The sequence below is a fragment of the Aegilops tauschii genome, chromosome 2 (assembly GCF_002575655.3).
Source record: "Aegilops tauschii subsp. strangulata cultivar AL8/78 chromosome 2, Aet v6.0, whole genome shotgun sequence".
Lineage (NCBI taxonomy): Eukaryota > Viridiplantae > Streptophyta > Magnoliopsida > Poales > Poaceae > Aegilops > Aegilops tauschii.
Window position 1 is genome coordinate 549,709,478 of NC_053036.3, and position 26,763 is coordinate 549,736,240.

The following is a 26,763-nucleotide window of genomic DNA, read 5'->3' on the forward strand; positions in this document are numbered from 1 at the left end:
TGAAAAAATACAGCAAACAGGCAATTAGTTCCAAAATACTGATTTCTTTCAGATTTTGATATTTTAAATTTCATTGTTTTTGTGCGGGTAAAATTTCATTGAATTTAAATTAAGGTATATTTAGATTTAAAATTAATTTGAATCTGGCTAGAAATTTCGGGCTGTATGCTGTTTGGGACAGATTTGGAGGCTGACTTGTGGGTCTACTAGGTTGACGTGTACTTTGGCTTTGTCAACTTAGTCCATAAACGATTCTAGCAGCAGTGACCGTTGGATGTTAATCGAACGGCCGTGCTGCTTCTTCAATATGTGATCTTCTTGCTCCAGCCGCCCAAACCAGCTCCGGTGGGACTGCCTGCTCCCGCCTCCCGTGGCCAGCTGTGCTGCCGCACAGGCCGCACCGCCCCACCCAACTTCATTGCTGGCCAGGCCATTCCTCTACTCACCCACACCTCCTGTTATTTTCCGGCAACGGCAGCCGGACCAGTAAACCCTCGTACTCCCCACCGCATGGGCAACCATTGCCGAGTCTTCCCCGGCTCCGTGTCGTTCCCTTCCTAGGCCTCGCCGTCGTCCACCGCCATGGTGCTCTCGGTGCGGCCTAGTCAACGTAGTCAACGAACGACATCCATCGGCCGTGGACTGTACGCGCAAAATAATGATTCCTCCACCTGACAGCTGGGACCCACCGGAAGGGCCTCTGTATTTCGCAAAAAAAACGTTCCCCCCGCTGACATGTCGGACCCACCAGCTATATCTTCGCACGCAAGGAAGTGTCTCCTTATTACGCACAAAAAAATGAATACCCCCCTGCTAGCTGGGACCCACCATAGTGGGAGGATGACTTGTGGGCCAACTAAGTTGACGGGGACGGAGGGCTTTGTCGACTTAGTCAATATGAACGATTCTAGCTCCAGTGACCGCACGATGCCCATCCAACGGCCGTAGTGCTTCTTCAACCTCTGGTCTTCTTGCTCCAGCCGCCCAAAGCAGCGCCGGTCGTGCCGCATGCTCCTGCCTCTCATGGCCGGCTGTGCTGCCGCGGAGGCCTCACCGCCCCCTACTATTCCAACCGCTGGCCAGGCCCTGCGGCAACGGCAGCCTCACACCGCAGCCGAACCAGCGAACCCTCGTACTCCTCTCCGCGCGGGCTTCCACTGCTGCGTCTTCCCCGGCTCCGCGTCGTCCCCTTCCTAGGCCTCGCCGTCGTCCACCGCCGTGGTGCTCTCGGCGCGGCCTGGTAAACGTGGTCAAGGAACGACTTCCATCGGACGTGGACTGTACGTGGAGAGGCTGACAGCTGGGTCCACGGCCGCAGCAAGGAAGTGCCTCCTTATTACATGGAAAATAATGATTCCTCCACCTGACAGCTGGGACCCACCGAACGGGCCACTGTATTTCGCGGAAAAAACATTTCCCCCTGACCGCTGGGACCCACCAGCTTCATCTTCGCACGCAAGGAAGTGCGTCCGGGCAAAAAAAATGATTCGCCCCTTGACTGTTGGGACCCACCAGCTACACCTTCGCACGCAAGGAAGTGCGTCCGAGCAAAAAAATGATTCGCCCCCTGACTGCTGGTTCCCACCGGCTACATCTTCGCATGCAAGGAAGTGCGTCCGGGCAAAAAAACCAATTCGCACCCCTGACTGCTGGGACCCACCAGCCACATCTTCGCAGGCAAGGAAGTGCCTGATAGTCGGGACCCACCTGGTCGAAGCGTACGTAGTGTTGTCATTCTGGTCGCGAATGCGTACGTACATACTGGTCGATGTAGAGGCGCGCACGTGTCGTAGTAGAGGCGCGCACGTAGCATGTACACATACGTACAACGGCCAGGGTGCAAGAAAGAAAATACGGCCACGTATGTGTACATACGGGCGGGGTCTCGAACGCCTACTCGCGCATACGTACGGCCAGGGCTCATGTACATGGCTGGGTCGGAACGGAGAAACAGCGTCGTCGTCGTGTTCATGGGGAGGCAACAGAATGCGTCGTGCTCATGGGGAGGCAATGAAATGCGTCGTGTTCATCGGGAGGCAACGGAACGCGTGGGAGCCAACCGGCTGGGTCAGAACGGAATGCGTGGTCGTGTTCATCGGAAGGGCTTGGACGGGACAGGCGATGGAAACGAGGCCTGGCGTACCGCAAAACGGAGGAAACGGACCTCCTACGTTCGAAACAGGGTCCTGTTGATCGGGAGGGGTGTGGCGTACCGCAAAACGGAGGAAACGGACCTCCTACGGTCGAAACGGGGGTCCTGTTGATCGGGAGGGGTCTGGCGTACCGCAAAACGGACGAAACGGACCTCCTACGGTCGAAACGGGGGTCCTGTTGATCGGGAGGGGTGTGGCGTACCGCAAAACGGACGAAACGGACCTCCTACGGTCGAAACGGGGGTCCTGTTGATCGGGAGGGGTGTGGCGTACCGCGAAACGGACGAAACAGACCTCCTACGGTCGAAACGGGGGTCCTGTTCATCGGGAGGGGTGTCGCGTACCGCAAAACGGGACTCCACGGGATACTGTTCATCTCCACCGTCGACCTCCTCCAGCCTCCACGGGCTACCGTCGACCTCCTCCAGCCTCCACGGGCTCCTGTTCATCCAGCCTCCACCGCGCGCTACTCCATCGGCTAATGTTCAACCACCCCTCCACGGGCACCCCTCCACCGTCTACTGTTCATCCAGCCCTCCACACCACGGGGTCCTGTTCAACTACCCCTCCACGGGCACCCCTCCACCGTCTACTGTTCATCCAGCCCTCCACACCACGGGATCATGTTCATCCGGAGGCAACGCCACCACTCACTGTTCATCCAACCCCCCCCCAACGCTCGCTGTTCATCCAATCGATCGGCTTCAGTTAGCAGTAGTAGCGAAGGAATCTCTCAATCGGGTTCAGTTAATAGCCATCGATCGATCGCTCGGGTTTAGTAACGCGTAGCCTGCAGTGCAATCGCTCGGGTTCAGTTAGAGCCCAATGCCTCGCTCGGGTTCAGTTAGAGCCAACGCCTCGCACACACGCGCGTACATGTATGAGAGAAACGCGCATCGCTCGGCCCCCGACCTCCCACCGTAACCGGGAACTCCCCGAAATTTTCCTCCCCCTCGCTTCTACCACGGTTTTTTCCGTCATGGACGACCCAAAGAATGTCATGCAGCTGCGTCTCCGGCCCGCCCAGGACGAAAAGCCCATTTTCTGTCATGATTTTTTGTCATAGAAGTAGGAGCCCACCACATCTATGATGATATCGGGTTTTGTCACAATTATCGTCATAGAAGTGTCATATGTATGACAGAAATTTTTTTCGTTCGGCCCAAAATGTCACGGGGCTGGGCTCGGCGGGGGCCGCGGCTGCGGGTGGAGACGCGGAGAACGGCGGGGCGGCTAGGGCGAGTGAGCGAGGGCGCGGCGACGAGCGCCAGCGCGGGGTGTGGGCGTGCGCAGGGGAGCGAGGTTGCAGTGGCGGGAGGCCACAGGGCGCCTACGGAGGCGGGGTGGGGCACGGGAAGGGGCGCGGCGTGGTCCGTTCGAACGGCCGTGCGATGCCTCGTCGTTGGGTGTAGGTGGCTTGTCCAATGGTCGGCGGAAACGACACCGGCGACGAGGGAGGCGGAGGCCGGAGCTCGGGTGAGCACGAAGGCAGCGCTAGGGGGCTCGGCAGGATAAACCAAGGGCACAGGCGGCTCCGCCGCGAGGCCCTGAACACAACGTGGGGTTCGGTGGAACTCGTGGGCGTCGGTAGCAACGACGAGAAGCTCGACGGCGTTGGCGAGGTTCGACAAGGGCAAAGGAAATGGAACTAGGGACGCGTGTGGAAAACGGGAAGAGAGGGGGAGACCGCAGGCTCACCGTGGTCCTGTAGGTGTGCGTGAGTGGGCTCAGGGAGGGCTCGAGGTCGCCGGATTTGGCGTCGGCGGCCGGCGAAGCAGAGGAGGAAGGAGGGCTCGGGGCGGCGTCACGGGGCGCCCGGGTCCTTGTAGCTCGTCGTAGAGGAAGAAGAGGATGAGGCAGGGGCCGTGGGCAACCTGGCAGCGCTCGAGGTGGCCGGTGGCCACGGCAACGGCGACGACATGGCGACGCAGTGAGCGAACGAGCTCGTTGAAGGGGATCTGGGGAGGGAGGCGGAGCAAGAGAGAGAGGAGTGGGGAGTGGGTGGAGTGGCAGAAGAGGAGGGAACCGAGGCATCGGGGGGAGTGGGTGAGGCGGAGGGGAGGAGCCCGAGGCGTCGGGGCTTATCCCCTCGCCGGCAAAGTGGTCGGGTGGGAGCACGCCCTCGGTCGTGTACAGTACGAGGAAGACGACCGAGGGGTGGGGCTGGGTCGGCTGGTGGTTCTAGTGGGCCAAGGTCCAGTGGGGAGCCAGGGGTTTTTTCTATTCCTTTTATCTTTATCTTTTGCTTTTCTTTTATATTGTTTTCTTTTAACAGCCTCCAATTGCATTTAAATAAGCCACCAAATGACTTTGCAAGTATGTGGAGGTGGACAAAACAAATACTAGTAAAATTGAGCCCTGCCACAAAAAGTTTGGGAGGCTTTTGAAATGTTTTGGATTTTTCACAAATTAGAAAATCATTTTGAATTACTATTTTGCCATGTTTTAAAAGTTTCAGGACATTTACTTATTTTATAAAAAGATGGTTTCTCCACCAATATTACTTGTGATTTAATTGCCACACCCATAACATTTTAGTTTTGACAATTGAAAACTTTTATAGTTTGATTTGAATCATCGTGAGATTAACAACAGTAATCATGGTGATGTGGCACATTAGTAGAGGGTTATTGTAGCTTAATTATCCGGGCGTCACACTGGCCTTCGCGTGTGGGCCGCTGCGAGGGTCCACCGCACAGCTACGTTCGCATGCCTTTTGGCCTGCCGAGCATGTCGTCCGCCTATCAGGGCAACTTGCGGCGCGTCCTGGCGACTCAGGAGGCCAGGCATCACGCCGTCCTGACGGAGATGGAGAAGGTCCTCAAGGAACTGCCTGGACCGCCAGAGCCTCCCGAGGCTCAGGGCCCCGGTGGCTCGTGAGGAGCGACCCCTTCACCGCGTACCTCCAGCTGCTCTGACATTTGGCGCTCCGACATCCCTTCATCGACAGAACCAGGTGACATTTTCCAAGTTTATTTAGCTGGGAGCGCCCCTCGGGCTGCATCATTCCCAGGCCGCGTGGGTCCGTCCCTGTGGCATGTACCCCTTTTTTCTTATGTCTTTAGCTTACCTTGCTGGGGGCGCCGCTCGGGCTGCATCATCCCTAAGCAGCTCGGGCCTGACCCAGTGGCGTGTATCTTCCCTGCCTTTACCTAAGCCAGTTTGCTTTCCATGCCTAATCTACCTATGACTATTAGCTGCTTGATCGTCACCCATCGTGGGAGCCGCGCGCCGGCCCTCTTTCTTCAGGATCCTTCGCGTGAGTAGGTTAAGCACGGCGTCTGTGCTCGGGCCCGTCCCTGCAGCGCCGATAAATCCAACGGCTGAGCTCTGTCTGGCGGGCCGGCCCCATTCACGTCACCTCCTGGGGCCGTTGGTGCTTGGCCCTCTCACGCGATAACCTCAGGAGATTCGTTCGGCGCAGGTTGTCTGACCACCTCGCAGGACCAGCACAGCGAACAAGAACCAAGACCAGGCGCAACCCGCCTTGAGATAGGGCCTCGTGAGTCCCGCGCTGGCTCATGAGTGCCCAGATACACCTCATCTAGCCCTGCCGTGCAAGCCACGTGTCAGGGCGGGGCTGTACACGCCCTGGGGGCTCTCCGTAGTAGGGACTCCCCCTCCCACGTACCAGTGGAAGCACCATGCTCCGCGCTGGCCGTCGACACTGCCGAGGAGCGGCTATGCCCGTGCGCAAGAGGAAGCACTATGCTCCGCGCTGGTGATAAACAACTGAGGGTGGCCTCACGGCCGTACCAACCTCAGGGAGCCCCAGAGCTCAGTGTCCGGCCTCACCGCAATGCCTCCCCTCGGGAGAGTCGTGCGAGGGGGCTGGGCACAGGGGCTGCGCTCGGGTCACGCCCAAGCGTACGCCACCCAACCAGGTCTCCCAGACCTGGTCGTCGCGCGCCCCTCCTCGGCGAGGGCAAAGGTATGGAAATTGTTTGCGTGTCAAGGGGGACTCCTGAGCATCGCGACTCAGGAGCCTAACTGGTCACGTAGCCCCTCACTCCTTGGTCCGTCCTGGTCTCCGGTCAGCCCAACGGCGATTGAGGTATGCGCGGGGTTGTGCTCTGCCGATGCAGAACACAGAGTAAATAGGAAGGAAAATCACAAAATCTCAAAGAAAATATTACAAGACATATTGTTCTCACAATATCAAATGCAAGTTTAACGCCTCCACGAGGCACGATGCATGCTGCAGGAATAAAACAGGAAAGGAGCCGCAGGTCACCCCTGAACGCCATCGACGCCCGCGAGAGGCGCTCCTCCCTTGATGATGTCGCCTTCGTCTTGGTCACTGGCCGGAGCTGCAGGAGTGGCGGCGCCTCCGGTCGAAGGCGCGGAAGCGAAGCCGCGGAACTTCTTCAGCAGGGCCTCCACCTGACCCCTCACGGCTGCGGCGGCAGCTGTGGAGTGTTCATCAGCCACAGGCTCCAGCAGCTCGTTAAGACGAGCGCTGGGGTCACGAAGGTGCAGATGGCTGAAGACACGCGTCAGTGCAGCCGAAGAAAGGACATGAGCCTCTGCCTACGCCATGGGACCGATGCCCTCCACGACTTCCTCGAGCGCCCTCACCAAGTAGGGAAGCAGCTGGGCGGGGCCGTCCTCATCGGTGGTCAGCGGCCTCTCCAAGCCCTTTTCATAAAGTGACTTTAGAGCCACGCGAGACCTCTTCTCGAGACGCGCGAAGGCCGCACGGTCCTCAGCCAGGACCTTCGCCTTCACGACAAGATCGACCTTCTCCGCCTCCACCTTCCGCTCCAGCTCCTCCAGCCGGCCGCGTTCAGCGGTCTGCGTCTTCGCCAGCTCCCCCAGCTCGGTGTCACGGTTCTTGATGGCGTCCTCCCGAGCCCTCATCTCCTCCTCCTTCGCCCGGCGGCCACGAGCTTCTTCTGCGTGCTCATCATGCAGGCCCTTCAGCTCGTTCTCCAACACCCGGCAGCGGTCGTGGGCCGCCTTGGCGTCCTTCAGCGCCGCCTCGTGATCGGCCGCAGCCTGCGAAGCGGCCCGCTTCTCCTCGTCGGAGGCTGTTGCGGCCTGGTTCAGCGTTGCTCGGACCGCCGCATCAGACTGAAGCCAGCCGGATGCCGGCTCCAGGCGCCCGGCCACCAGGCGCGGATCCTCGCCCCGGAGATCTTCCCGCAACTGGGTCATCTCTAAAAGGGGACGCTCCATGACAGCAGAGGAGGCAGAAGAACCTGGGAACAATGGCGCGGCAGGAGAAGGAGGCGACGCCATCACCAGGGCCTGGGAGACCAAGGGCTCCTGAACCTTTGGGACCTCGGCGGCTGAGCCAGACATCGGCACTTCTGGAGCAAGCAGGGCCTCGGGGGCTGACTCCTCGTGACGACTCCCCCTGGTCTCGCGAGGGCGACCGGGCCGGGGAGATGCGAGTGATGCCGCCTCCTTTCCTCGCGGAAGGGGGCGCGGCCGCTGCATCCTCCTTCCTCTTCTTCGCCGAAGGCAGCGGCCTAGTCAACCAAGGACGAATGTCAGGAGGCAGCAGTATAAGCAAGAACAAGATGGAGCTCGAGCACTTACTGGTCCACCGCGGCGTAGTCCACCTTCCGCTTGGGGAGCTTGAAGCCCGAGAGCCTCGAGGCCTGAGGTATGGGCGCACAGGCTCCAGGAGCAGAAAGCGGCGTAGCAGAGGGACCGGAAGCAGCTTCAGATGGCGCCATGGCGGGGGCGCCATCTCGAGAGACCAGCAACGATCTGCCCCTTCTCGGGATGACGGGCAGCTCCCAATTCTCTTGGCGGGCGTCGGTCTCGGTGTCGTCTGGCAGGGCGCGGAGAATGTCAACTTTGCTCAAGGGGAGGTTTCCCCCATCCCTTCGGGGGTCACCTCCGAGTCCTCCTCCTCTTCTTCCTTCCCACGGGACTCGTCAGAAGACAGCTCCGCCGGCTTCGGCGCCACAGAGCCTCCGGAGGGCACAGGCGACACCAGCCCGCGCCCGTCGAAGGTAGGCCTGGCGGCCTCGATCTGCTCCCAGTCCTTGCGGCGGAACAAGGGAATGATGGCACTCGGCGGGTACTCTTGGTTGTCCCCGACCAAGAGGCGCAAAACTGCAGACAGCTCATCGTCAGGCAAGGCCTCCGGGCTCAGGCGAATCTTGTCCCCTTCATCCCCGAACCTCCACAAGGGGCGCACACACGCGTGAAGAGGAGCGATGCGCAACATCAGGAATTCCCTCAGGAGCATGGTCCCTGTCACCTTCGCCGCCTTCGCGTTGCCCGGCTTCAGGTCGGTCTGCATCCCCTCCAATACCGACGACGCCCGCTCATCAGTGAGCTTCGCGCAAGACCACCCCTTGTCGGACTGGGGCATCTCCGTCGGCCGCGCCAAGCGCGGGTGGACATACTTGGCGCCCATCATGACCCATTTGGCCCTGAGGTTGTCGGCCTTCTTCCCGGTGTTCGAGATCGAGTTGGCCTTGCCGGCTGCGATGAAATTGGCGCACCCCGAGATATGGCCCTCGCTGACGCGGAGGAAGAAGAAGTGGCACGACAGAGCCACGGACGGCATCATGCCCAGATACGCCTCGCAATAGTAGGCGAAGATGGACAAGAGAAGGATGGAGTTGGGATGAAGATGCAGTGCCTGCAGCCCGTGGTGGCCGAGGACCTCATAGAAGAAGTCAGAGAAGGGGGGAACCAACCCTGCGGCGATACTGCTCGTGAAGAAGGGGAAGAAGGTGCTTCCCTCAAGCTCCGGCACGTCGGAGGCAACCCGGAGCTCTGTCTTCCCCCTCTCGTTGCTCCCCCTGCCGTCAGCAAGCACGTGGCGGCGAGGTTCTTCTCCGAGACATTGGGCGCGTCGAGAGCTGGTTCGTACCAAGCCGGCGACGAGGAGGGCTTGACCTTGCGCGGCGCCATTGGTCACTGGTGCGAAGGAGGATGGAAGCAGATCTGAGGATTTCGGAGGCAGGGTGCAAGAAAGGGGATCTGAGCAAGGCGAAGGGAAGCAGGGAAGACAAGCGCTGTCCACACCAGCCTTTTTGTCAAGTCGGGCAGTTGCCGAGGCAGCGTGGGGAAGCGGAGACGCCCACGTCCAATCAACCGCCACGCGTCGACCGGGGCCGCAGGCTATTGGGGCCCGCGGCGCTCCGCACTTGACCTTTGGCTTCGCCTCGAAGCCAAGCCCGAGCGCGCCTTGGGCCCGGGGGCTACTATCGGCGTTCTGGGAACGGGGGTCCCCAGACTTGCCTGCCTGCGGCCCACGGCGTGGCCCAGCGCGTAGGCCCGTACGGCCTATCTTCATCAACAAGGCATTCAAGACCCTCGCGAGGCGTACGACACAAGACCTCCTCAGGAGCGGCCTCGCCAGGTTGGCTCGCGAGGGGCGGAGAGATCAAGGCAAGGAAAACCTCGCGAGGTTCTCGTGACATGAGCCATGACGATCAAGATCAGGCGGGCGCCAGGCGGGCGCCAGCGTGCACTGTCCTTGTTTCCCCTGTGGTGCTAAGAAAGCGAGCGCATGCGCGGAGTACCGAGGCGTCAAGCAAAGGTTTGCATAACGGTGCAACGAGACCAAGACCAGCAGGACGGCAAGACGGAGGTCACCATAGAGCCCAAGGCGGCGTCACCACCAGAGCCTTTTGTAGGCGAAGACCGCTTTTGTCAGGATAAGCTGTATTAGCTGTCCCCTTTCAAATTGGCCGTTGTTGGCTCCCTTCCCGCTCAATATTTGGGAAGAGGACCAGGGCCTATATAAGTAGAACTAGCCACCACCGTAGGAGGCATCTCATCCGATCTTGAGTAATCCTCACCCACACACAGAGCGCAAGAACACCTCAACCTCAGGAGGCTGTTCTTCCCCTTGTAATTGTTCATCCATAGCCCAAGAGGCAATCCACCACCACCACCACACTGGAGTAGGGTATTACACCACAACGGTGGCCCGAACCAGTATAAATCTTGCGTCCCTCGTGTTGTGAGTTCGTTGAGTTTGCCCTAGAGATCTTAGCAAGATAGGACGCAGATCGGTAGGGGGAGAACTTCGCGCGCACCCCAGAGTTCGAACCTTAAGGGTTTTGCCGGAACCCGTGATCCGACAGTGGCTGCCACCATCTCCGCCACGACGACGTCGGTCGAGGTGGCCAGAGGCGGGAGGCACGGGGCGGTGGCGGGCATGGGCGCGGCCACAGGCGCGGGCGCGGATGAAGTCCGCGGCGGAGGAGCGGCGGAGGGGGTGGCTGGGGGCTGGAAGGGCTCCATGGCCGGCGGCGGCGACAAGAACGGGCGGCAGCGGCGCGGATGAAGCCGGCGGCGGGGAGAGGAGGCTTGGGAATTTTCCCTCCCGCGCACAGAGTTGACCAAGTGAGGGTTGGGCCTTCAAATTGCCCCAAACCCTCACTAGTGCAGGTTGACCTCGAACTTGAGGGTTCGGCCTGGATTTTTTTTAGGGTTTAGGGATTTGAGGGTACTAATTTGCGCCTTTTTTCTCAACCCTCAAACTGGCAGTTATTTTGAGGGTTTGACCAGTTTGAGGGCTCTATTAGACATGCTCTAAGAGCATCACTAGTAGTACCCTCAAACCCTCAAACTAGTTTAAGGGGTGAAAATTGGCATTTTTTGGCACTTTTAAGGGTTGAAAAACAGGGGCAAAGACTAGAACCCTCAAACCCAACCCTTATAACGGAATATTCCGTTATAAGGGTTGAGTTTGAGGATTCTAGTCTTTGTCGCAACCCCAACCCTTAAAACTATCATTTGACATATCACAATTTTCATCATCTCAATAACGGTTTGAAGAAAACAATAATCATTCTAGTTATTATTACAACACTGAATAGTACCTTCAAGCACATGATAATCATTCAAGTTATTCGAATCAAATAGGACATAGAAAAGTAAAACAAAGGTAGATCATGGGCCTTGGAGCCGCCCATCCAACTGCCACAGGTGCTCTACTAGATCATCCCGGAGCTGACCATGAGTGTTTGCATCCTCAATCTCACGATGTGCTTCAATAAAAGCTTGTACGCGACAACGGTTTCTTTCCGGATGCACACGGGTACCAACATTGTCATAGAAACAAGGCAGGTTTAACCCTCTCTCATCCTCGAGGATCATGTTGTGTAGAATCACACAACATTTCATGATGTTCTCCAAGGGTTTTTTGTCCCAAAAACGAGCTGGACCCCGAACTATGGCAAACCTTGCTTGCAAAACACCGAAAGCTCTCTCAATATCCTTGCGGGCTGCCTCTTGTGCCTTGGTGAAATGAGCCTATTTTCTGGTTAAGGGCACCCCATTTTTCTCCTTGATGGACTTCACAAGAGTTGCCCACTCGGGATAAATTCCATCGGTGAGATAGTATCCCATTGAGTACTCATTGTCCATGATTTTGTAGTTGCAAGTTGGAGCATCCCTAGAAACTAATCTTGCAAACAAAGGAGATCTATTGAGCACATTGATATCATTGAGTGTTCCCGGCAAACCAAAAAATGCATGCCAGATCCATGTGTCCTCTAATGCCACGGCCTCAAGCACAATGGTAGCATCACGGCTTTTACCGCAATACATTCCTTGCCATGCTTTTGGGCAATTTTTCCATGTCCAATGCATGCAATCAAGACTACCAAGCATCCCCGGCCATCCCCTTTTTTCATTCATCTCCATCAATCTCTTTGTATCTTCCTCGTTGGGTGCCCGAAGATACTCATCACCATACAATCGGATGACCAATTTTGCAAACCTACAAACGGACGCCATGGTTGTATCTTGTCCAATGCGAAGATACTCGTCGGTATAGTCTGCGGGTATGCCATAGGCGATCACCTGCATTGCAGCCAATATCTTTTGGTACCCACTAAACCCCATGATACCGGCGATGGATCTACGACGTTTGAAGTAATCTGAGGCGGCCTCACAATCGGTGACAATCTTCACAAATAAACTATGGCGCATTCGTTACCTTCTCCCGAAGAGGCGAGGTGGGTATGTCGGTACCTCCGCGAAGTAGTCTTGCATCAATTGCTCGTGTCCGAGACCGCGGTTCCGGTAGATGGTGACTCGCCTCATCTTCGACCCTCTCCTCTGATCCTTCAGCTTCGCGCGGTCTTCTAACTCTTGCACGTCGAGGAGGAGGCCCATCATCTCGACGTCATCGTCTTGAAGCAACTCCTCAATGTCCGAATTGTCCAATGACGACCAATCGGAATCATCGGACAACGACTCCATGTCGTCGGTGTTCACCTCCATCTACACAATACAACAAACAATAAATTATGAGTGCCAACAATGAATCAAAAATGAAAAAATGAAACAAAAAGAAAGAAAAGGAGGCATACCTGTAGGGAGCTTGGGGCGGCGCGGCTGCCTCTGGCCCGCCTGGCCTCTGGCGCGGCGGCGAGGAGAGCTCGAGGAGGCCTGGGGCCGGCTTGCCTCTGGCTGTGGGAGGCGGCTGGGGGGCGGGAGGCCGCTGTCGATGGTGGGTGGGGCGCGGCAGGCGGCCTGGTGCGGGAGGCGGCGGGCGGGCGGGGGGTGGGGCGCGATGGCTGGGGGAGGTCGAGGAGGTTGAGGAGGCCGGGTGGCGGCCGGACGGCGAGGAGAAAGCTCGGGGCGGCGACGGCGGTCGCGCGGCACGGGTGGGTGCTGCGCGGGGCAGGAGGCGGCGGGGAACGGCGGATCCGGTGGCAGGGAGTATGGCGCAGTCGGCGGCGGGCGGCCTGCGTCGAGGGGGGGCGGGGGCCGGCGGCTTGGGAGGGAGGAGGCGGGAGGTTGGGGACGGGATTTTTCCCTCCCGCGCGACGTGGGAAGAGGAGTGCGGGTTGGGGTCTAGTGCCCCTCTCCAACCCTCACTTCTACAGGTTGGAATTGGGTTTGAGGGTTGGACCCTTACTTTTTTTGAGGGTTTGAGGGTTTAGGGGTTCTAGTCTTTGCGTTTTTTTTGTTCCAACCCGGAAAAAGCGGTTATTTCTGAGGGTTTGAAGGTTTAGCGGTACTACTAGACATGCTCTGACTTCTTGAATTCATCGTCATCCAATTGATCACAGGCTTCTCGATCCCTAAGAGAGATCCCTCCAAGAACACAAACCACCGTGCGCAGGCCCCACGGTGGGGGCCAACTATCGTGGAATTGTCACGGCAGATGTCCTAGTGTGAGGACTTAGTCACGAGGCCAACGCATCTATGTGGTTGCTTGAGAGGGGTTGATCAGAATCGAGAGACGCAACACAAGACAAGGGTTTAGACAGCTTCGGGCCCCAGGAAACATCATCCGGTAATAGCCCTACATGCTGTTTGTGGCTAGGTCTCATTATGCTCATGATGGAGTCGCCGCATAAGCCGACTCCCCTTTAGTTGTGCCTAGCCTTAGCGATTATCTTCTGTCCCCCTTGGGGTGCCCTACCCCTCCTTATATAAGTTGAAGGGGCGGGTTACATGGCTAGTCCTAGTAGGATTAGGATTACTCTATTACAAGTGGAGTCCTAGTCTTGCTTCCTTCGTAAGGGAATATTCCTTATGCCTTCCCTCGTAAGCTGGCCCACCATAGCATGAGCCGGCCTTCTGGGCCTTGGGCCTTGTCATCCATCTAAAACATCCACCGGGTCACCAATGAGTCACCAGGCTAGATAAGCCGGCAGACCAGTGAGCCGCCAGTCCTCCGACGGGTTACCGGTGAATCGCCAAGTCCCAGCCGGGTCATAACTCCGGCCGGGTCATACCACGGGGTATATCCCCGACACCTGGCGAACTAATCGTCAGTTGGACCTTGCGCCCCGAGTTGTCGTTGTCCAGATATTACAGTCGCTGTTTAAAGGGTGTACAACTAGAGGTGGTAGTTTTTTGTTTGTTCTTTTTTTGCGGGGAAAGGGATCTCGTATTACTCACAGTGGTGCAAAATCGTTCTTACATAGAGTTACAACTTCATCAGTACTAGCACCCAACCAAACACAAGTTTGGGGTGTAGCACGACCATATCTCGCCAGCTCATGCCTGGGCCTATTATGTGTACGCTTGATAGAAGTGATAGCGATCTCCCTGCATCACGGATTTAATCTCACCAATCAATGGCATATACCTCGAACAATCACAAGCGGATCCTGGATCATTTTGACTACCTCAACGCAATTGAGCTCAACAATGATAGGTTTGGTCATCCACTGAAGGGACAACTGGATCCCTTCTCTACACGCTTCGAGCTCCACTTGTAGAGCATCCCATCTCAGGGCACTTGGATTCTCAGCCGTTGGATTGGATGTCCAAACGTTTCTTGATTGTCGGATTTTTTGATGAACCAATCCTAGCCGTTGATCATGTTTGATGTGACAACCAATGAATAGTGCCTTCCATTTTACACTCTCGCTACATCCTATTATTTCCATGACACGTGGGACCCAAGCAGGGTGGCCACAACCGTTGGCCACCGCAGAGCGCAGAGCTTGTAGTGATGTGTGCTTGTGTTGGAGAGACCATGCCACCGCATGTAAATTTGGCAGCCCGCCGACGGCACTCTCGTCATTGCACGTTTGAGCCCTTGTGTGGTGGTCCGTGGCTGGCTACTCAGCGCATAAAGGCGAGGAGAGCGTCTGGTTGGGTGTGAACCCTAGCCGACACCCATCGCGATCCTCTCTGCTCTGCTTCTCTCTTCCTCCCACCCCTCCCACCGTCAACACCACATCGCCGCCAGCTTGTTTGCCCCGCTTCCCGTCCTGCAGCGGTGGCCGAGGAGGACTAGCCGCACCACCGCCGCACATACCAGCATGCAGCGGTGGTCCACGGGATCGACACTGGGTTCCCTGCTCCTGCTCAAGTCGTGGATGGACAGTCGACAGCGATGGCCGAATAGATCCACGACTAATCGCCAATGATGGCTGCACCCGGCCCTTTTCCTCTCCGGCTCTCAGGTCTGTTCGTCAGCGGGGAGTAGCCGCCCTTTTCCCCTCCAGCTCTCAGATCCGTTCGTCAGGGGCAGCAGCCGCTGGAACACTGGATGTCCTAGGGATGGTCAGAGCTTTGGGTCCTCCAACTCCAGCCCTCGTCGTCCCCCCCCCCCCTCTCCTCTATCTGCTCTCGCAGCCACCTCCTAACTTGACCATGGCGTCCATTTGTTTCCTAACTCCTCCTACACCCTGCACGAAATAGATAGATGGATGCAGAAAATGAAAAGGGGGAAAGAGGAAGAAAAGTTGTGCCGCCTCCGTCCCCGTCCACTTCGTGGTGCGGTAAAATACCAGCGATTTCAAGTAACTTGACCAGCGATCTGACGTGGATGGCGGCGGCTCTGCGTGCTCGCCTACAGTAGGTATGAACAAGTTGCTACACTTGCATACCATAGAGCAAGTAGCAATTTGCTGCTTTTTTGGTATAAGAAGTTCTCATGTTGTTTTATTGCTGGCCTCTCTAGTAGCTATGTCCGTGTGTGGGTGGGTGTGTGCAGCAACTCGGGAGGGACAAAAAAGGAGGTCACCGGTGAAAGAACATGCGGTGCCCCCATGTTTGGTTTTGATAATTGATGACAATCTATATGGACTAATGGTTGCCTTGAATTATATTTGAAGGATTTGTCCATAGGAATTTCTTGAAGTCTATGTGATGGTTTCAAGGAGTTTATGTGTTGACCAAGGTGCTTTTAAAGGAATTATATAAATATTGGTCATGATACATGGTTGACCAAGACTAAGTCAAGAGTGAATCAAGTTGATCAACACACAAAGCGTAGAAGATGTATCGAGAGGGATCAAGTGATCCCAACGTATGGTAACCATTGTGCATAATGCTTTGTGTACTAACCCATGGTCTATGTGTGAGTTCTATGTGGGGTTAGGTTTGTTTCCATGGGCTTGCGTCAAGAGGAAGATATCATACAACCCATGGAGAGCATGACATCAAGTGGTGATCGTCATCAAGTTTGCGGTGTGCAAGTTCAAGTGGAGAATCACGAAGATATCATGCTTGAAGCTTGTCGTCCATTGTGGTGACAATGGACTTGTGAACATGTGCCAAAGAGTGGCTCACCCATAGTGGAGTATGGGGGAGCAATCAACTAGTCTTCATCGAGCCAACGCAATCAAGAAAAGTGGTCCATCTTGAGGAGGACAAGATCGTCATCATCTAGCTCAAGTGGATTATGCGCAAGGCGAAGGTTTGCCTTTGATAGGATTTCTATTTTACCGGTCCCATGCTGGTAGTTGGGAGACCGGGTTATAGGATCAATTCCCGTACTATCAAGGGGGCTCTCAAATGAGTAGCTTGATCATATCATTCATAGAGAGCTTAAACCATTGCATCCTTGCATCATCTTTATTTGTTCTTGTTTGTTTTTTCTCCTTGTGAGATTTGGAGCTTTTGGTCATCTTCATGACAAGCTCGAGTTCATAAAAAACAGAGTTCACATGCATATTTTATGATGTTTTCGATGTTGGAGGTTATGCCGGTTCTTCTCTGTTGGAGGTTTCACTCCTCTATATCTTAGGCATACCTCCATTGCCACTTCTTAATATAACTAGTCGCTGTTTGGATGCTTCTCGTTGTCATCTATCCAACAAGCTTGAGTTTGCTCAACTCGGAGTTCATTTGCAGAAGTCACGGCAGTTTAGGCTTTATTGCATCCTCTGTTTTCTCTATTGTGTTCCTCAAATCCTTAGGCGGTAGTGCTGCTCTATCGAGCGGTAGTACCGCTTGTAAGCGGCACTACCGCGACCCAGTGCCGCACGTAGTACCGCTGCTTTTGGGGATGCAATTTTTCGTGTCGGATTCCATGGTTGTAGAGTGGTAGTACCTCTTATAAGCGGTAGTACCTCTTCGAGCGGTAGTACCTCTCTAAGCGGTAGTACCTCTTATAAGCGGTACTACCTCTCTGGGCGGTACTACCTCTCCCCCGAGCGGTACAATCTCTCTGGCAGAACTACAGCTCGTGTTTTTCTGTCTCGTTGGGCTGTTTTGACCGTGCTAAGCGGTAGTTGATACGTCTCCAACGTATCTATAATTTTTGATATTCCATGTTGTTATATTATCATTCTTGGATGTTTTACAATCATTTTTTAGCAATTTTATATCATTTTTTGGCACTAACCTATTTACATAGTGCCCAGTGCCAGTTGTTGTTTTTTGCTTGTTTTTACATCGCAGGAAATCAATATCAAACGGAGTCCAAACGAAACTTTTTGTGGATTTTTTCTGGACCGAAAGACACTTGTTGGGCCAAGAAAGTACCTAAGGGGAGCTCTGAGGGGAGCACAACCCACCAGGGCGCGCCTGGGGGCCAGGCGCGCCCAGGTGGGTTTGATGTTGGCTTGAACTACGTCAGTATTTCCCCAAAGAGGAAGGAATGATGCAGCACAACAACGGTAGGTATTTCCCTCAGTTGATGAGACCAAGGTTATCGAACCAGTAGGAGAATCACGCAACACTACATAAACGGCACCTGCACACAAATAACAAATACTCGCAACCCGACGTGTTAAAGGGGTTGTCAATCCCTTTCGGGCAACGGCGCCAAAAATAGGCAAACGGACGTGAGAAAGTTGTAAATATTGATAGATTGAACGCCAAATAAAATAAAGTGCAGCAAGGTATTTTTGTATTTTTGGTTTAATAGATATGAAAATAAAAGCAAAGGAAAATAGATCGCAAAGGCAAATGTAATGAAGTAGAGACCCGAGGGCCGTAGGTTTCACTAGTGGCTTCTGTCGAGAAAAATAGCAAATGGTGGGTGAACAAATTACTGTTGGGCAATTGATAGAACTTCAAATAATCATGACGATATCTAGGCAATGATCATTATATAGGCATCACGTCCAAGATTAGTAGACCGACTCATGCCTACATCTACTACTATTACTCCACACATCGACCGCTATCCAGCATGCATCTAGTGTATTAAGTTCATGGAGAAACGGAGTAATGCAATAAGAACGATGAAATGATGTAGACAAGATCTATTTATGTAGAAATAGACCCCATCATTTTATCCTTAATGGCAACGATACATACGTGTCGGTTCCCCTTGTGTCACTGGGATCAAGCACCGTAAGATCGAAACCATCACAAAGCACCTTTCCCATTGCAACATAAATAGATCAAGTTGGCCAAACAAAACCCAAATATCAGAGAAGAAATACAAGGCTATAAGCAATTATGCATATAAGAGGTCAAAGAAGACTCGAATAACTTTCATGGATAAAAAGATAGATCTAATCATAAACTCAAAGTTCATCGGATCCCAACAAACACACCACAAAAAGAGTTACATCATATGGATCTCCAAGAGACCATTGTATTGAGAATCAAACGAGAGAGAGGAATCCATCTATCTACTAACTACGGACCTGTAGGTCTACAAAGAACTACTCACGCATCATCGGAGAGGCACCAATGGACATGATGCACCCCTCCGTGATGGTGTCTAGATTGGATCTGGTGGTTCTGGACTCTGCGGTGGCTGGAATTGATTTTCGTCGACTTTCTGGAATATTGGGGTATTTATAGAGCAAAGAGGCGGTTCACGGGGCACCCGAGGTGGGCACAACCCACCTGGGCACGCCTGGGCCCCCAGGCGCGCCCTGGTGGGTTGTGCTCCCCTAGGAGCCCCCCCCCCCCCCAGGCGCTTCTCCGGCCCACTAGATGTCTTCTAGTCCAAAAAAGTTCACAAAAAGTTTCGCTACGTTTGGACTCCGTTTGGTATTGATTTCCTGCGATGTAAAAAAGCATGCAGAAAACAGCAACTGGCACTTGGCACTATGTCAATAGGTTAGTAGCAAAAAATGATATAAAATGATTGTAAAACATCAAAGAATGATAATATAACAACATGGAACAATCAAAAATTATGGATACGTTGGAGACGTATCAGCATCCCCAAGCTTAATTCCTACTCGTCCTCGAGTAGGTAAATGATAAAAACAGAATTTTTGATGTGGAATGCTGCCTAGCATGTCATGTCATATTCTTTTCTTTATAGCATGGACATTTGGACTTTTATATGGTTCAAAGCAATAGTCTATTTTTGACATGAGACTTAAATACTCAAGCATATCAACAAGCAACCATGTCTTTCAAAATATCAACACTAAAATAAGTTATCCCTAGCCCATCATGCTCAATCATTGCTCCATTCATGAAACGCACTCGCATATTAGCTACACCCAATGCTCAAGTACGACCATAGTGCCTCCTAGTTGGTGCTTTATAAGAGAAGATGGAGACTCAAATTAAAAATAAAAATTGCATAAAGTAAAAGAAAGGCCCTTCGCAGAGTGAAGTAGGGATTTGTAGAGGTGCCAGAGCTCAAAGCAAAAATTGGGAGATAAAAACATTTTGAGAGACATACTTTTCCCACCAACGAAAATGACTTAGAGCTCCCAACACTTTCCATGCTAGATATATCATAGGCGGTTCCCAAACAGAAATTGAAATTTATTCCTTTTCGACCATACTTTCACTTTCCATGGCTAGCCGTATCCACGGTTGCCCTCCATACCAACACTTTCCAAGGAATTTATTATTTGACAACATAAAGTAAATTCATTTTTCATTTCGGGATTGGGCATCCCTAATACCTTTGCCTTACTCTCGTGCAATGACAAGTGAATAAACACTCATCATGAGAATAACACATCTAACATGGAAAATATTGGCCACCCCTCACCGCCTCGCGAGCGGTACGAGCACACAAAAGAGAAATTTATTTTGAAAATTAGAGATGGCACATAGAAATTTGCTTAGAACGGCAAAAGAATACCGCATATAGGTAGATATAGTGGACTCATGTGGCAAAAATGGTTTAAAGGATTTTGGATGCACAAGTAGTGATCATACTTGGTGCAAAATGAAGGCTAGCAAAAGATTGAGAAGCGAGCAACCAAGAAACGAATAATCTCATAAGCGATCATTAATCATAACTAACACCGAATAATGCACCACAAGTAGGATATAATTTCATTGCATGACTATTGACTTTCGTGCTTGCATAGGGAATCAAGAACCTTAACACCAATATTCTTACTAAAGCATAATTACTCATCAATATGACTCACATATCATATCATCATATCTCAAAACTATTACAAGGAACCAAGTTTATTTTGTCCAATGATCTTCATGAAAGTTTTTATTATATCCTTCTTGGGTATCTATCACTTTGGAACTAATTTTCATGTGTTGCTTTTGATAAGCTCAAACAAATATAAGTGAAGATCATGAGCATAAAATTTCTTTCTCTCAAATTAATTTAAGTGAAGCAAGAGAGAATTTCTTTAAAAAATTACTAACTCTCAAACAAATCTAAGTGAAGCAAGAGAGCATTTCTTCAAAAATACTAAAGCACACCGTGCTCAAAAAAGATATAAGTGAAGCACTAGAGCAATTCCATAGCTCATAAAAATTTAAGTGAAGCATAGAGAGCAATTCTAACAAGTCATGGCATAATTTTGGCTCTCTCAAATAGGTGTGTCCAGCAAGGATTCATGACTCAAAACAAAAAGCAAAACAAGAAAGACTCATATCATACAAGACGCTCCAAGCAAAACTCATAGTATGTGTCGAATAAAAATATAGCCTCGATTAAAATACCGATGGTCGTTAGAAGAAAGAGGGGATGCCACTCGGGGCATCCCCAAGCTTAGTTGCTTGCTTCTCTTTGGATAATAGCTTGGGATGGAATCCCCAAGCTTAGGCTCTTCTTACTCCTTATTCCTTCATCCATCGTAACATCACCCAAAACTTGAAAACTTCAATCACACAAAACTCAACAAAACCTTCGTGAGATCTGTTAGTATAAGAAAGCAAATCACTACTATAAGTACTGTTGAAAACCAATTCTTATTTTATTCTTGCATTATATCTACTGTATTGAAACTTTTCTATGGCAAAAACTCTTCAAAGAAAACCATAGAATCATCAAAATAAGCACACAACACCAAGAAAACAGAATCTGTCAAAAACAGAACAGTCCGTAGCAATCTGAAAACTTCGAATACTTCTGTAACTCCAAAAATTCTGAAAAATTAGGACAACGTGGGCAGTTTGTATATCAATCTTCTGTAAAAAATTCAGAGCAAAAGCATGTTTCTATGATTTATTAAAACTATTTTCTAAGCGCAAAAGTTTCTGTTTTTCAACAAGATCAAATCAACCATCACCCAACAAGATCCTAAAGGCTTTGTTTGGCACAAACACTAATTAAAATCACAAAAAACACAATCATAACGGTAGCATAATTGGGCAAACACTCAAGAACAGAAAGCAAAAGAGAAAAATAAATTTTATTCATTGGGTTGCCTCCCAACAAGCTCTTTCTTTATAGCCATCAAGATAGGCTTGAGATTTTATTGATGCTCACATGAAAGATAATACTTGCAACGCAAAGAGAGCATCTTAAAACATGTGAAAAACACATTTAAGTCTAACATACTTCCTATGCATAGGCATTTAAGCAAACAAATCATTAAGGCAAGAAATATTTAGCATATGCAAGGAAGAAGAAAGAAACAATAGCAATCTCAACATAACGAGAGGTAATTTAGTAACATGAAAATTTCTACAACCATATTTTCCTCTCTCATAATAATTACATGTAGGATCATACTCAAATTCAACAATATAGCAATCACGTAAAATATTCTCTTCATGATCCACATGCATGCAAAGTTGACTCTCTTCCAGAATAGTGGGATTATCATCAATTAAAGTCATGACCTCTCCAAACCCACTTTTATTAAAAATTTCATAAGATTGAACACTCTCCAACCTAAAGTTGAAACTCTTCCAAACCCACTTTCAATATTATTGCAAACATTATTATCACTAATATATTCATCATGAGGCTTAAATAAATTTTTGAGATCATAGGTAATATTATCACCCCAATCATGATCATTGCAACAAGTAGTGGACATAGCAAAATTAGCATCCCCAAGCTTGGGGTTTTGCATATTATTAGCACAATTGACATTTATAGAATTTACAATAACATCATTGCAATCATGCTTTTCATTCAAGGAGCTATCATGAATCACTTTATAAATTCCTTCGTTTAACACTTCATCACAATTTTCAGATTCATAAATCTCAAGCAAAACTTCACAAAGATAATCTAGTGAACTTAATTCACTATCAATGGGTTCATCATAATTGGATCTCTTGAAAAGATTAGCAAGTGGATGAGGATCCATATCAATATATTTTTAGCAAGCGAAGATGCAAGAAAATAGAAGGAACATGGCAACAAAAGCAACCATGAGATCTGACGAGAAAAAGGCGAGCAAAAAAGAGGGCCAATAAAACGGCAAATTTTGTGAAGTGGGGGAGAGGAAAACGAGAGGCAAATGGGAAATAATGTAAATTGCAAGGAGATGAGATTTGTGATTAGGAACCTGGTAGATGTTGATGATGTATCCCCGGTAACGGCGCCAGAAATTCCTTTTGATGTTGGCTTGAACTACGTCGGTATTTCCCCAAAGAGGAAGGGATGATGCGGCACAACAACGGTAGGTATTTTCCTCAATTGATGAGACCAAGATTATCGAACCAGTAGGAGAATCACGCAACACTACATGAATGGCACATGCACACAAATAACAAATACTCGCAACTCGACGTGTTAAAGGGGTTGTCAATCCCTTTCGGGCAACGGCGCCAGAAATAGGCAAACCGATGTGAGAGAGTTGTAAATATAGATAGATCGAACGCCAAATAAAATAAAGTGTAGCAAGGTATTTTTGTATTTTTGGTTTAATAGTTCTGAAAATAAAAGCAAAGGAAAATAGATCACAAAGGCAAATATAAGGAAGAAGAGACCCGGGGGCCGTAGGTTTCACTAGTGGCTTCTCTCAAGAAAAATAGCAAACGGTGGGTGAACAAATTACTGTTGGGCAATTGATAGAACTTCAAATAATCATGACGATATCCAGGCAATGATCATTACATAGGCATCACGTCCAAGATTAGTAGACTGACTCCTGCCTGCATCTACTACTATTACTCCACACATCGACCGCTATCCAGGATGCATCTAGTGTATTAAGTTCATGGAGAAACGGAGTAATGCAATAAGAATGATGACATGATGTAGACAAGATCTATTTATGTAGAAATAGACCTCATCGTTTTATCCTTAATGGCAACGATACATAGGTGTCGGTTCCCCTTCTGTCACTGGGATCAAGCACCGTAAGATCGAACCCATCACAAAGCACCTCTTCCCATTGCAAGATAAATAGATCAAGTTGGCCAAACAAAACCCAAATATCGGAGAAGAAATACGACGCTATAAAAAATCATGTATATAAGAGATCAAAGAAGACACAAATAACTTTCATGGATAAAAAGATAGATCTGATCATAAACTCAAAGTTCATCGGATCCCAACAAACACACCACAAAAAGAGTTACATCATATAGATCTCTGACACGTCTCCAACGTATCAACTTTTCCAAACACTTTTGCCCTTGTTTTGGACTCTAACTTGCATGATTTGAATGGAACTAACCCGGACTGACGCTGTTTTTAGCAGAACTGCCATGGTGTTATTTTTGTGCAGAAATAAAAGTTCTCGGAATGACCTGAAAATCCACGGAGACACGTTTTGGAATTAATGAAAAATATTGGCGAAAGAATCAGCATCAGGGGGCCCACACCCAGTCCATGAGGGTGCAGGGCGCGCCTCCCCCTGGGGCGCGCTCCCTGCCTTGTGGGCCCCCTAGGACTCCACCGACCTCAACCCCAACTCCATATATTCACTTTCGGGGAGAAAAAATAAGAGAGAAGGATTCATCACGTTTTACGATACAGAGCCACTACCAAGCCCTAATCTTCCTCGGGAGGGCTGATCTGGAGTCCGTTCGAGGCTCCGGAGAGGGGAATCCGTCGCCATCGTCATCATCAACCATCCTCCATCACCAATTTCATGATGCTCACCGCAGTGCATGAGTAATCCCATCGTAGGCTTGCTGGACGGTAATGGGTTGGATGAGATTTACCATGTAATCGAGTTAGTTTTGTTAGGGTTTGATCCCAAATATCCATTATGTTCTAAGATTGATGTTGTTATGACTTTGCTATGCTTAATTCTTGTCACTAGGGCCCGAGTGCCATGATTTCAGATCTGAACCTATTATGTTTTCATGAATATATGTGAGTTCTTGATCCTATCTTGCAAGTCAATAGTCACCTACTATGTGTTATGATCCGGCAACCCCGAAGTGACAATAATCGGGACCACTCCAGGTGATGACTGTACTTTGAGGAGTTCATGTATTCACTAAGTGTTAATGCTTTGGTCTGGTACTCTATTAAAAGGAGGCCTTAATATCCCTTAGTTTCCAATAGGACCCCGCTGCCACGGGAGGGTAGGACAAAAGATGTCATGCAAGTTCTTTTCCATAAGCACGTATGACTGTATTCGGAATACATGCCTACATTACATTGATGAACTGGAGCTAGTTCTGTGTCACCCTATGTTATAACTGTTGCATGAGGAATCGCATCCGACATAATTATCCATCATTGATCCATTGCCTACGAGCTTTTCACATATTGATCTTTGCTTAGTTACTTTTCCGTTGCCACTGTTACGATTGCGACAAAAACTGCTACTGTTACTTTTGCCACCGTTACCGTTACTTCCGTACTACTTTGCTACTAAATACTTTGCTATAAGATATTAAGTCTTTCAGGTGTGGTTGAATTGAAAACTCAACTGCTAATACTTGAGAATATTGTTTGGCTCCCCTTGTGTCGAATCGATAAATTTGGGTTGAATACTTTACCCTCAAAAACTGTTGCGATCCCCTATACTTGTGGGTTATCAAGACTATTTTCTGGCGCCGTTGCCGGGGAGCATAGCTCTATTCTTTGAGTCACTTGGGATTTATATCTGTTGATCACTATGAGGAACTTGAAAGATGAAAGAACCAAGATTTTTCCCTCAACTACGAGGGGAGGTAAGGAACTGCCATCTAGCTCTGAACTTGATTCACCTTCTGTTCTGAGTAAATTTGCGACACCTACACCTGTTATTGATTCTAATATGTCGCATGTTATTGATGATGCCATTTCTGCTATGCATGATGCTTATGATGAAACTACTTCTATGCTTGATAATATTGTGCCATTAGGTGAATTTCTTGATGAACAACTTGCTAGGGTTAGAGAGAATGAAATTATTGAAACAGATAATATTGATGAAATTGATGATGATGATTCTCCCCTTAGATATGAATTGCCTGATGTGCCTGAGGGTTATGTTATGGATGAAGAAACTGGTAGAGACCTTTTTGCTTGCAAGGATAGATATGATCTTAAGAAACTGTTAGCTAAGCTAAAAGAATAGTCTTTGAATGCTATAATGAAATATGACCCTGCTTTTGCTACTTCGCCTATCTGTATTTCTGATAAGGACTGTCGATCCTGAGTTAATTACTTTGGTTGAATCTGATCCTTTTTATGGCTATGAATCTAAAACTGTTGTGGCACATCTTACTAAATTGAATGATATAGCCACCCTATTCACTCATGAGGAAAAAATTCGTTACTACTATGTCCTTAAGTTATTTCCATTCTCGTTAAAGGGTGATGCTAAAATATGGTTTAATTCTCTTGCTCCTGGTTGTGTGCGTAGTCCCCAGGATATGATTTATTACTTCTCTGCTAAATATTTCCCTGCTCATTAGAAACAAGCTGCCTTAAGGGAATATATAATTTTGTGCAAATTGAAGAAGAGAGTCTCCCACAAGCTTGGGGGAGGCTTCTCCGATTACTTACTGCTTTGCCTGATCATCCTCTTAAGAAAAATGAAATACTTGACATCTTTTATAATGGACTAACCGATGCTTCCAGAGACCACGTGGATAGTTGTGCTGGTTGTGTTTTCAGGGAAAGAACTGTTGAGCAAGCTGAATTGCTATTGAATAATATATTGAGTAATGATAATGATTGGACACTTCCTGAACCAACTCCTAAGCCAACTCTGAAGAAAAGGGGTATTGTATTTCTTAGTCCTGGAGATATGCAAGAGGCAAAGAAATCTATGAAAGAAAAGGGTATTAAAGCTGAAGATGTTAAGAATTTACCACCTATTGAAGAAATACATGGTCTTAATAACCCAACACAGGTAGTAAAGGTAAATTCTCTCTATAGATTTGATAATGGTGATATTCCTCGTAATAAGCCTACTAGCCAATGCTTGGATGAGTTTGATAATTTTATTGTTAAACAAGAAAACTTCAATGCTTATGTTGGTAGACAATTGAAATGTAATGCTTATATGATTGAACACTTGAGTGATTATACGTCAAGAGTTAAAGGTGACCTTAAACTTATTAGTAAACATGCTTCTATGGTTACCACTCAGGTAGAACAAGTGCTTAAAGCACAAGATGATTTGCTCAATGGATTAAATAATAAGAAAAATGATAATGTTGTTAGAGTTGTGACTAGAGGGGGTAGAATGACTCAGGAACCTTTGTATCCTGAGGGCCACCCTAAGAGAGTTGAGCAAGATTCTCAGAGAACTAATGTTGATGCACCTAGTCCTTCTAAGAAGAAGAAAAAGAAAAATGATAGGACTTTGCATGCTTCTAGTGAACCTGTTGTTGACACACCTGAGAATCCCAATGATATTTCTATTTCTGATGCTGAAACACAATCTGGTAATGAACA

General features: G+C 49.8%; 1 protein-coding gene across 1 annotated transcript; it reads right to left on the reverse strand.

The window, feature by feature from the left end:
- Positions 1-11,387: 11,387 nt before the first annotated feature.
- LOC109784270 (uncharacterized) lies at positions 11,388-16,590 on the reverse strand. The gene is made up of 3 exons (XM_020342871.1): positions 16,585-16,590; positions 12,111-12,362; positions 11,388-12,044 (listed from the first exon to the last, which is right to left on the reverse strand). Exons 1-3 carry the CDS (start codon positions 16,588-16,590, stop codon positions 11,388-11,390), a joined length of 915 nt encoding a protein of 304 aa, XP_020198460.1.
- Positions 16,591-26,763: the final 10,173 nt, after the last annotated feature.

What these genes read in the sequence shown, in the direction of transcription:
- LOC109784270 (XM_020342871.1), bottom strand. An exon ending in TGCAAGACTACTTCGCGGAG is followed by an intron (nt 12,045 to 12,110) that starts GTACCGACATAC and finishes TTATTTGTGAAG; the next exon opens with ATTGTCACCGATTGTGAGGC.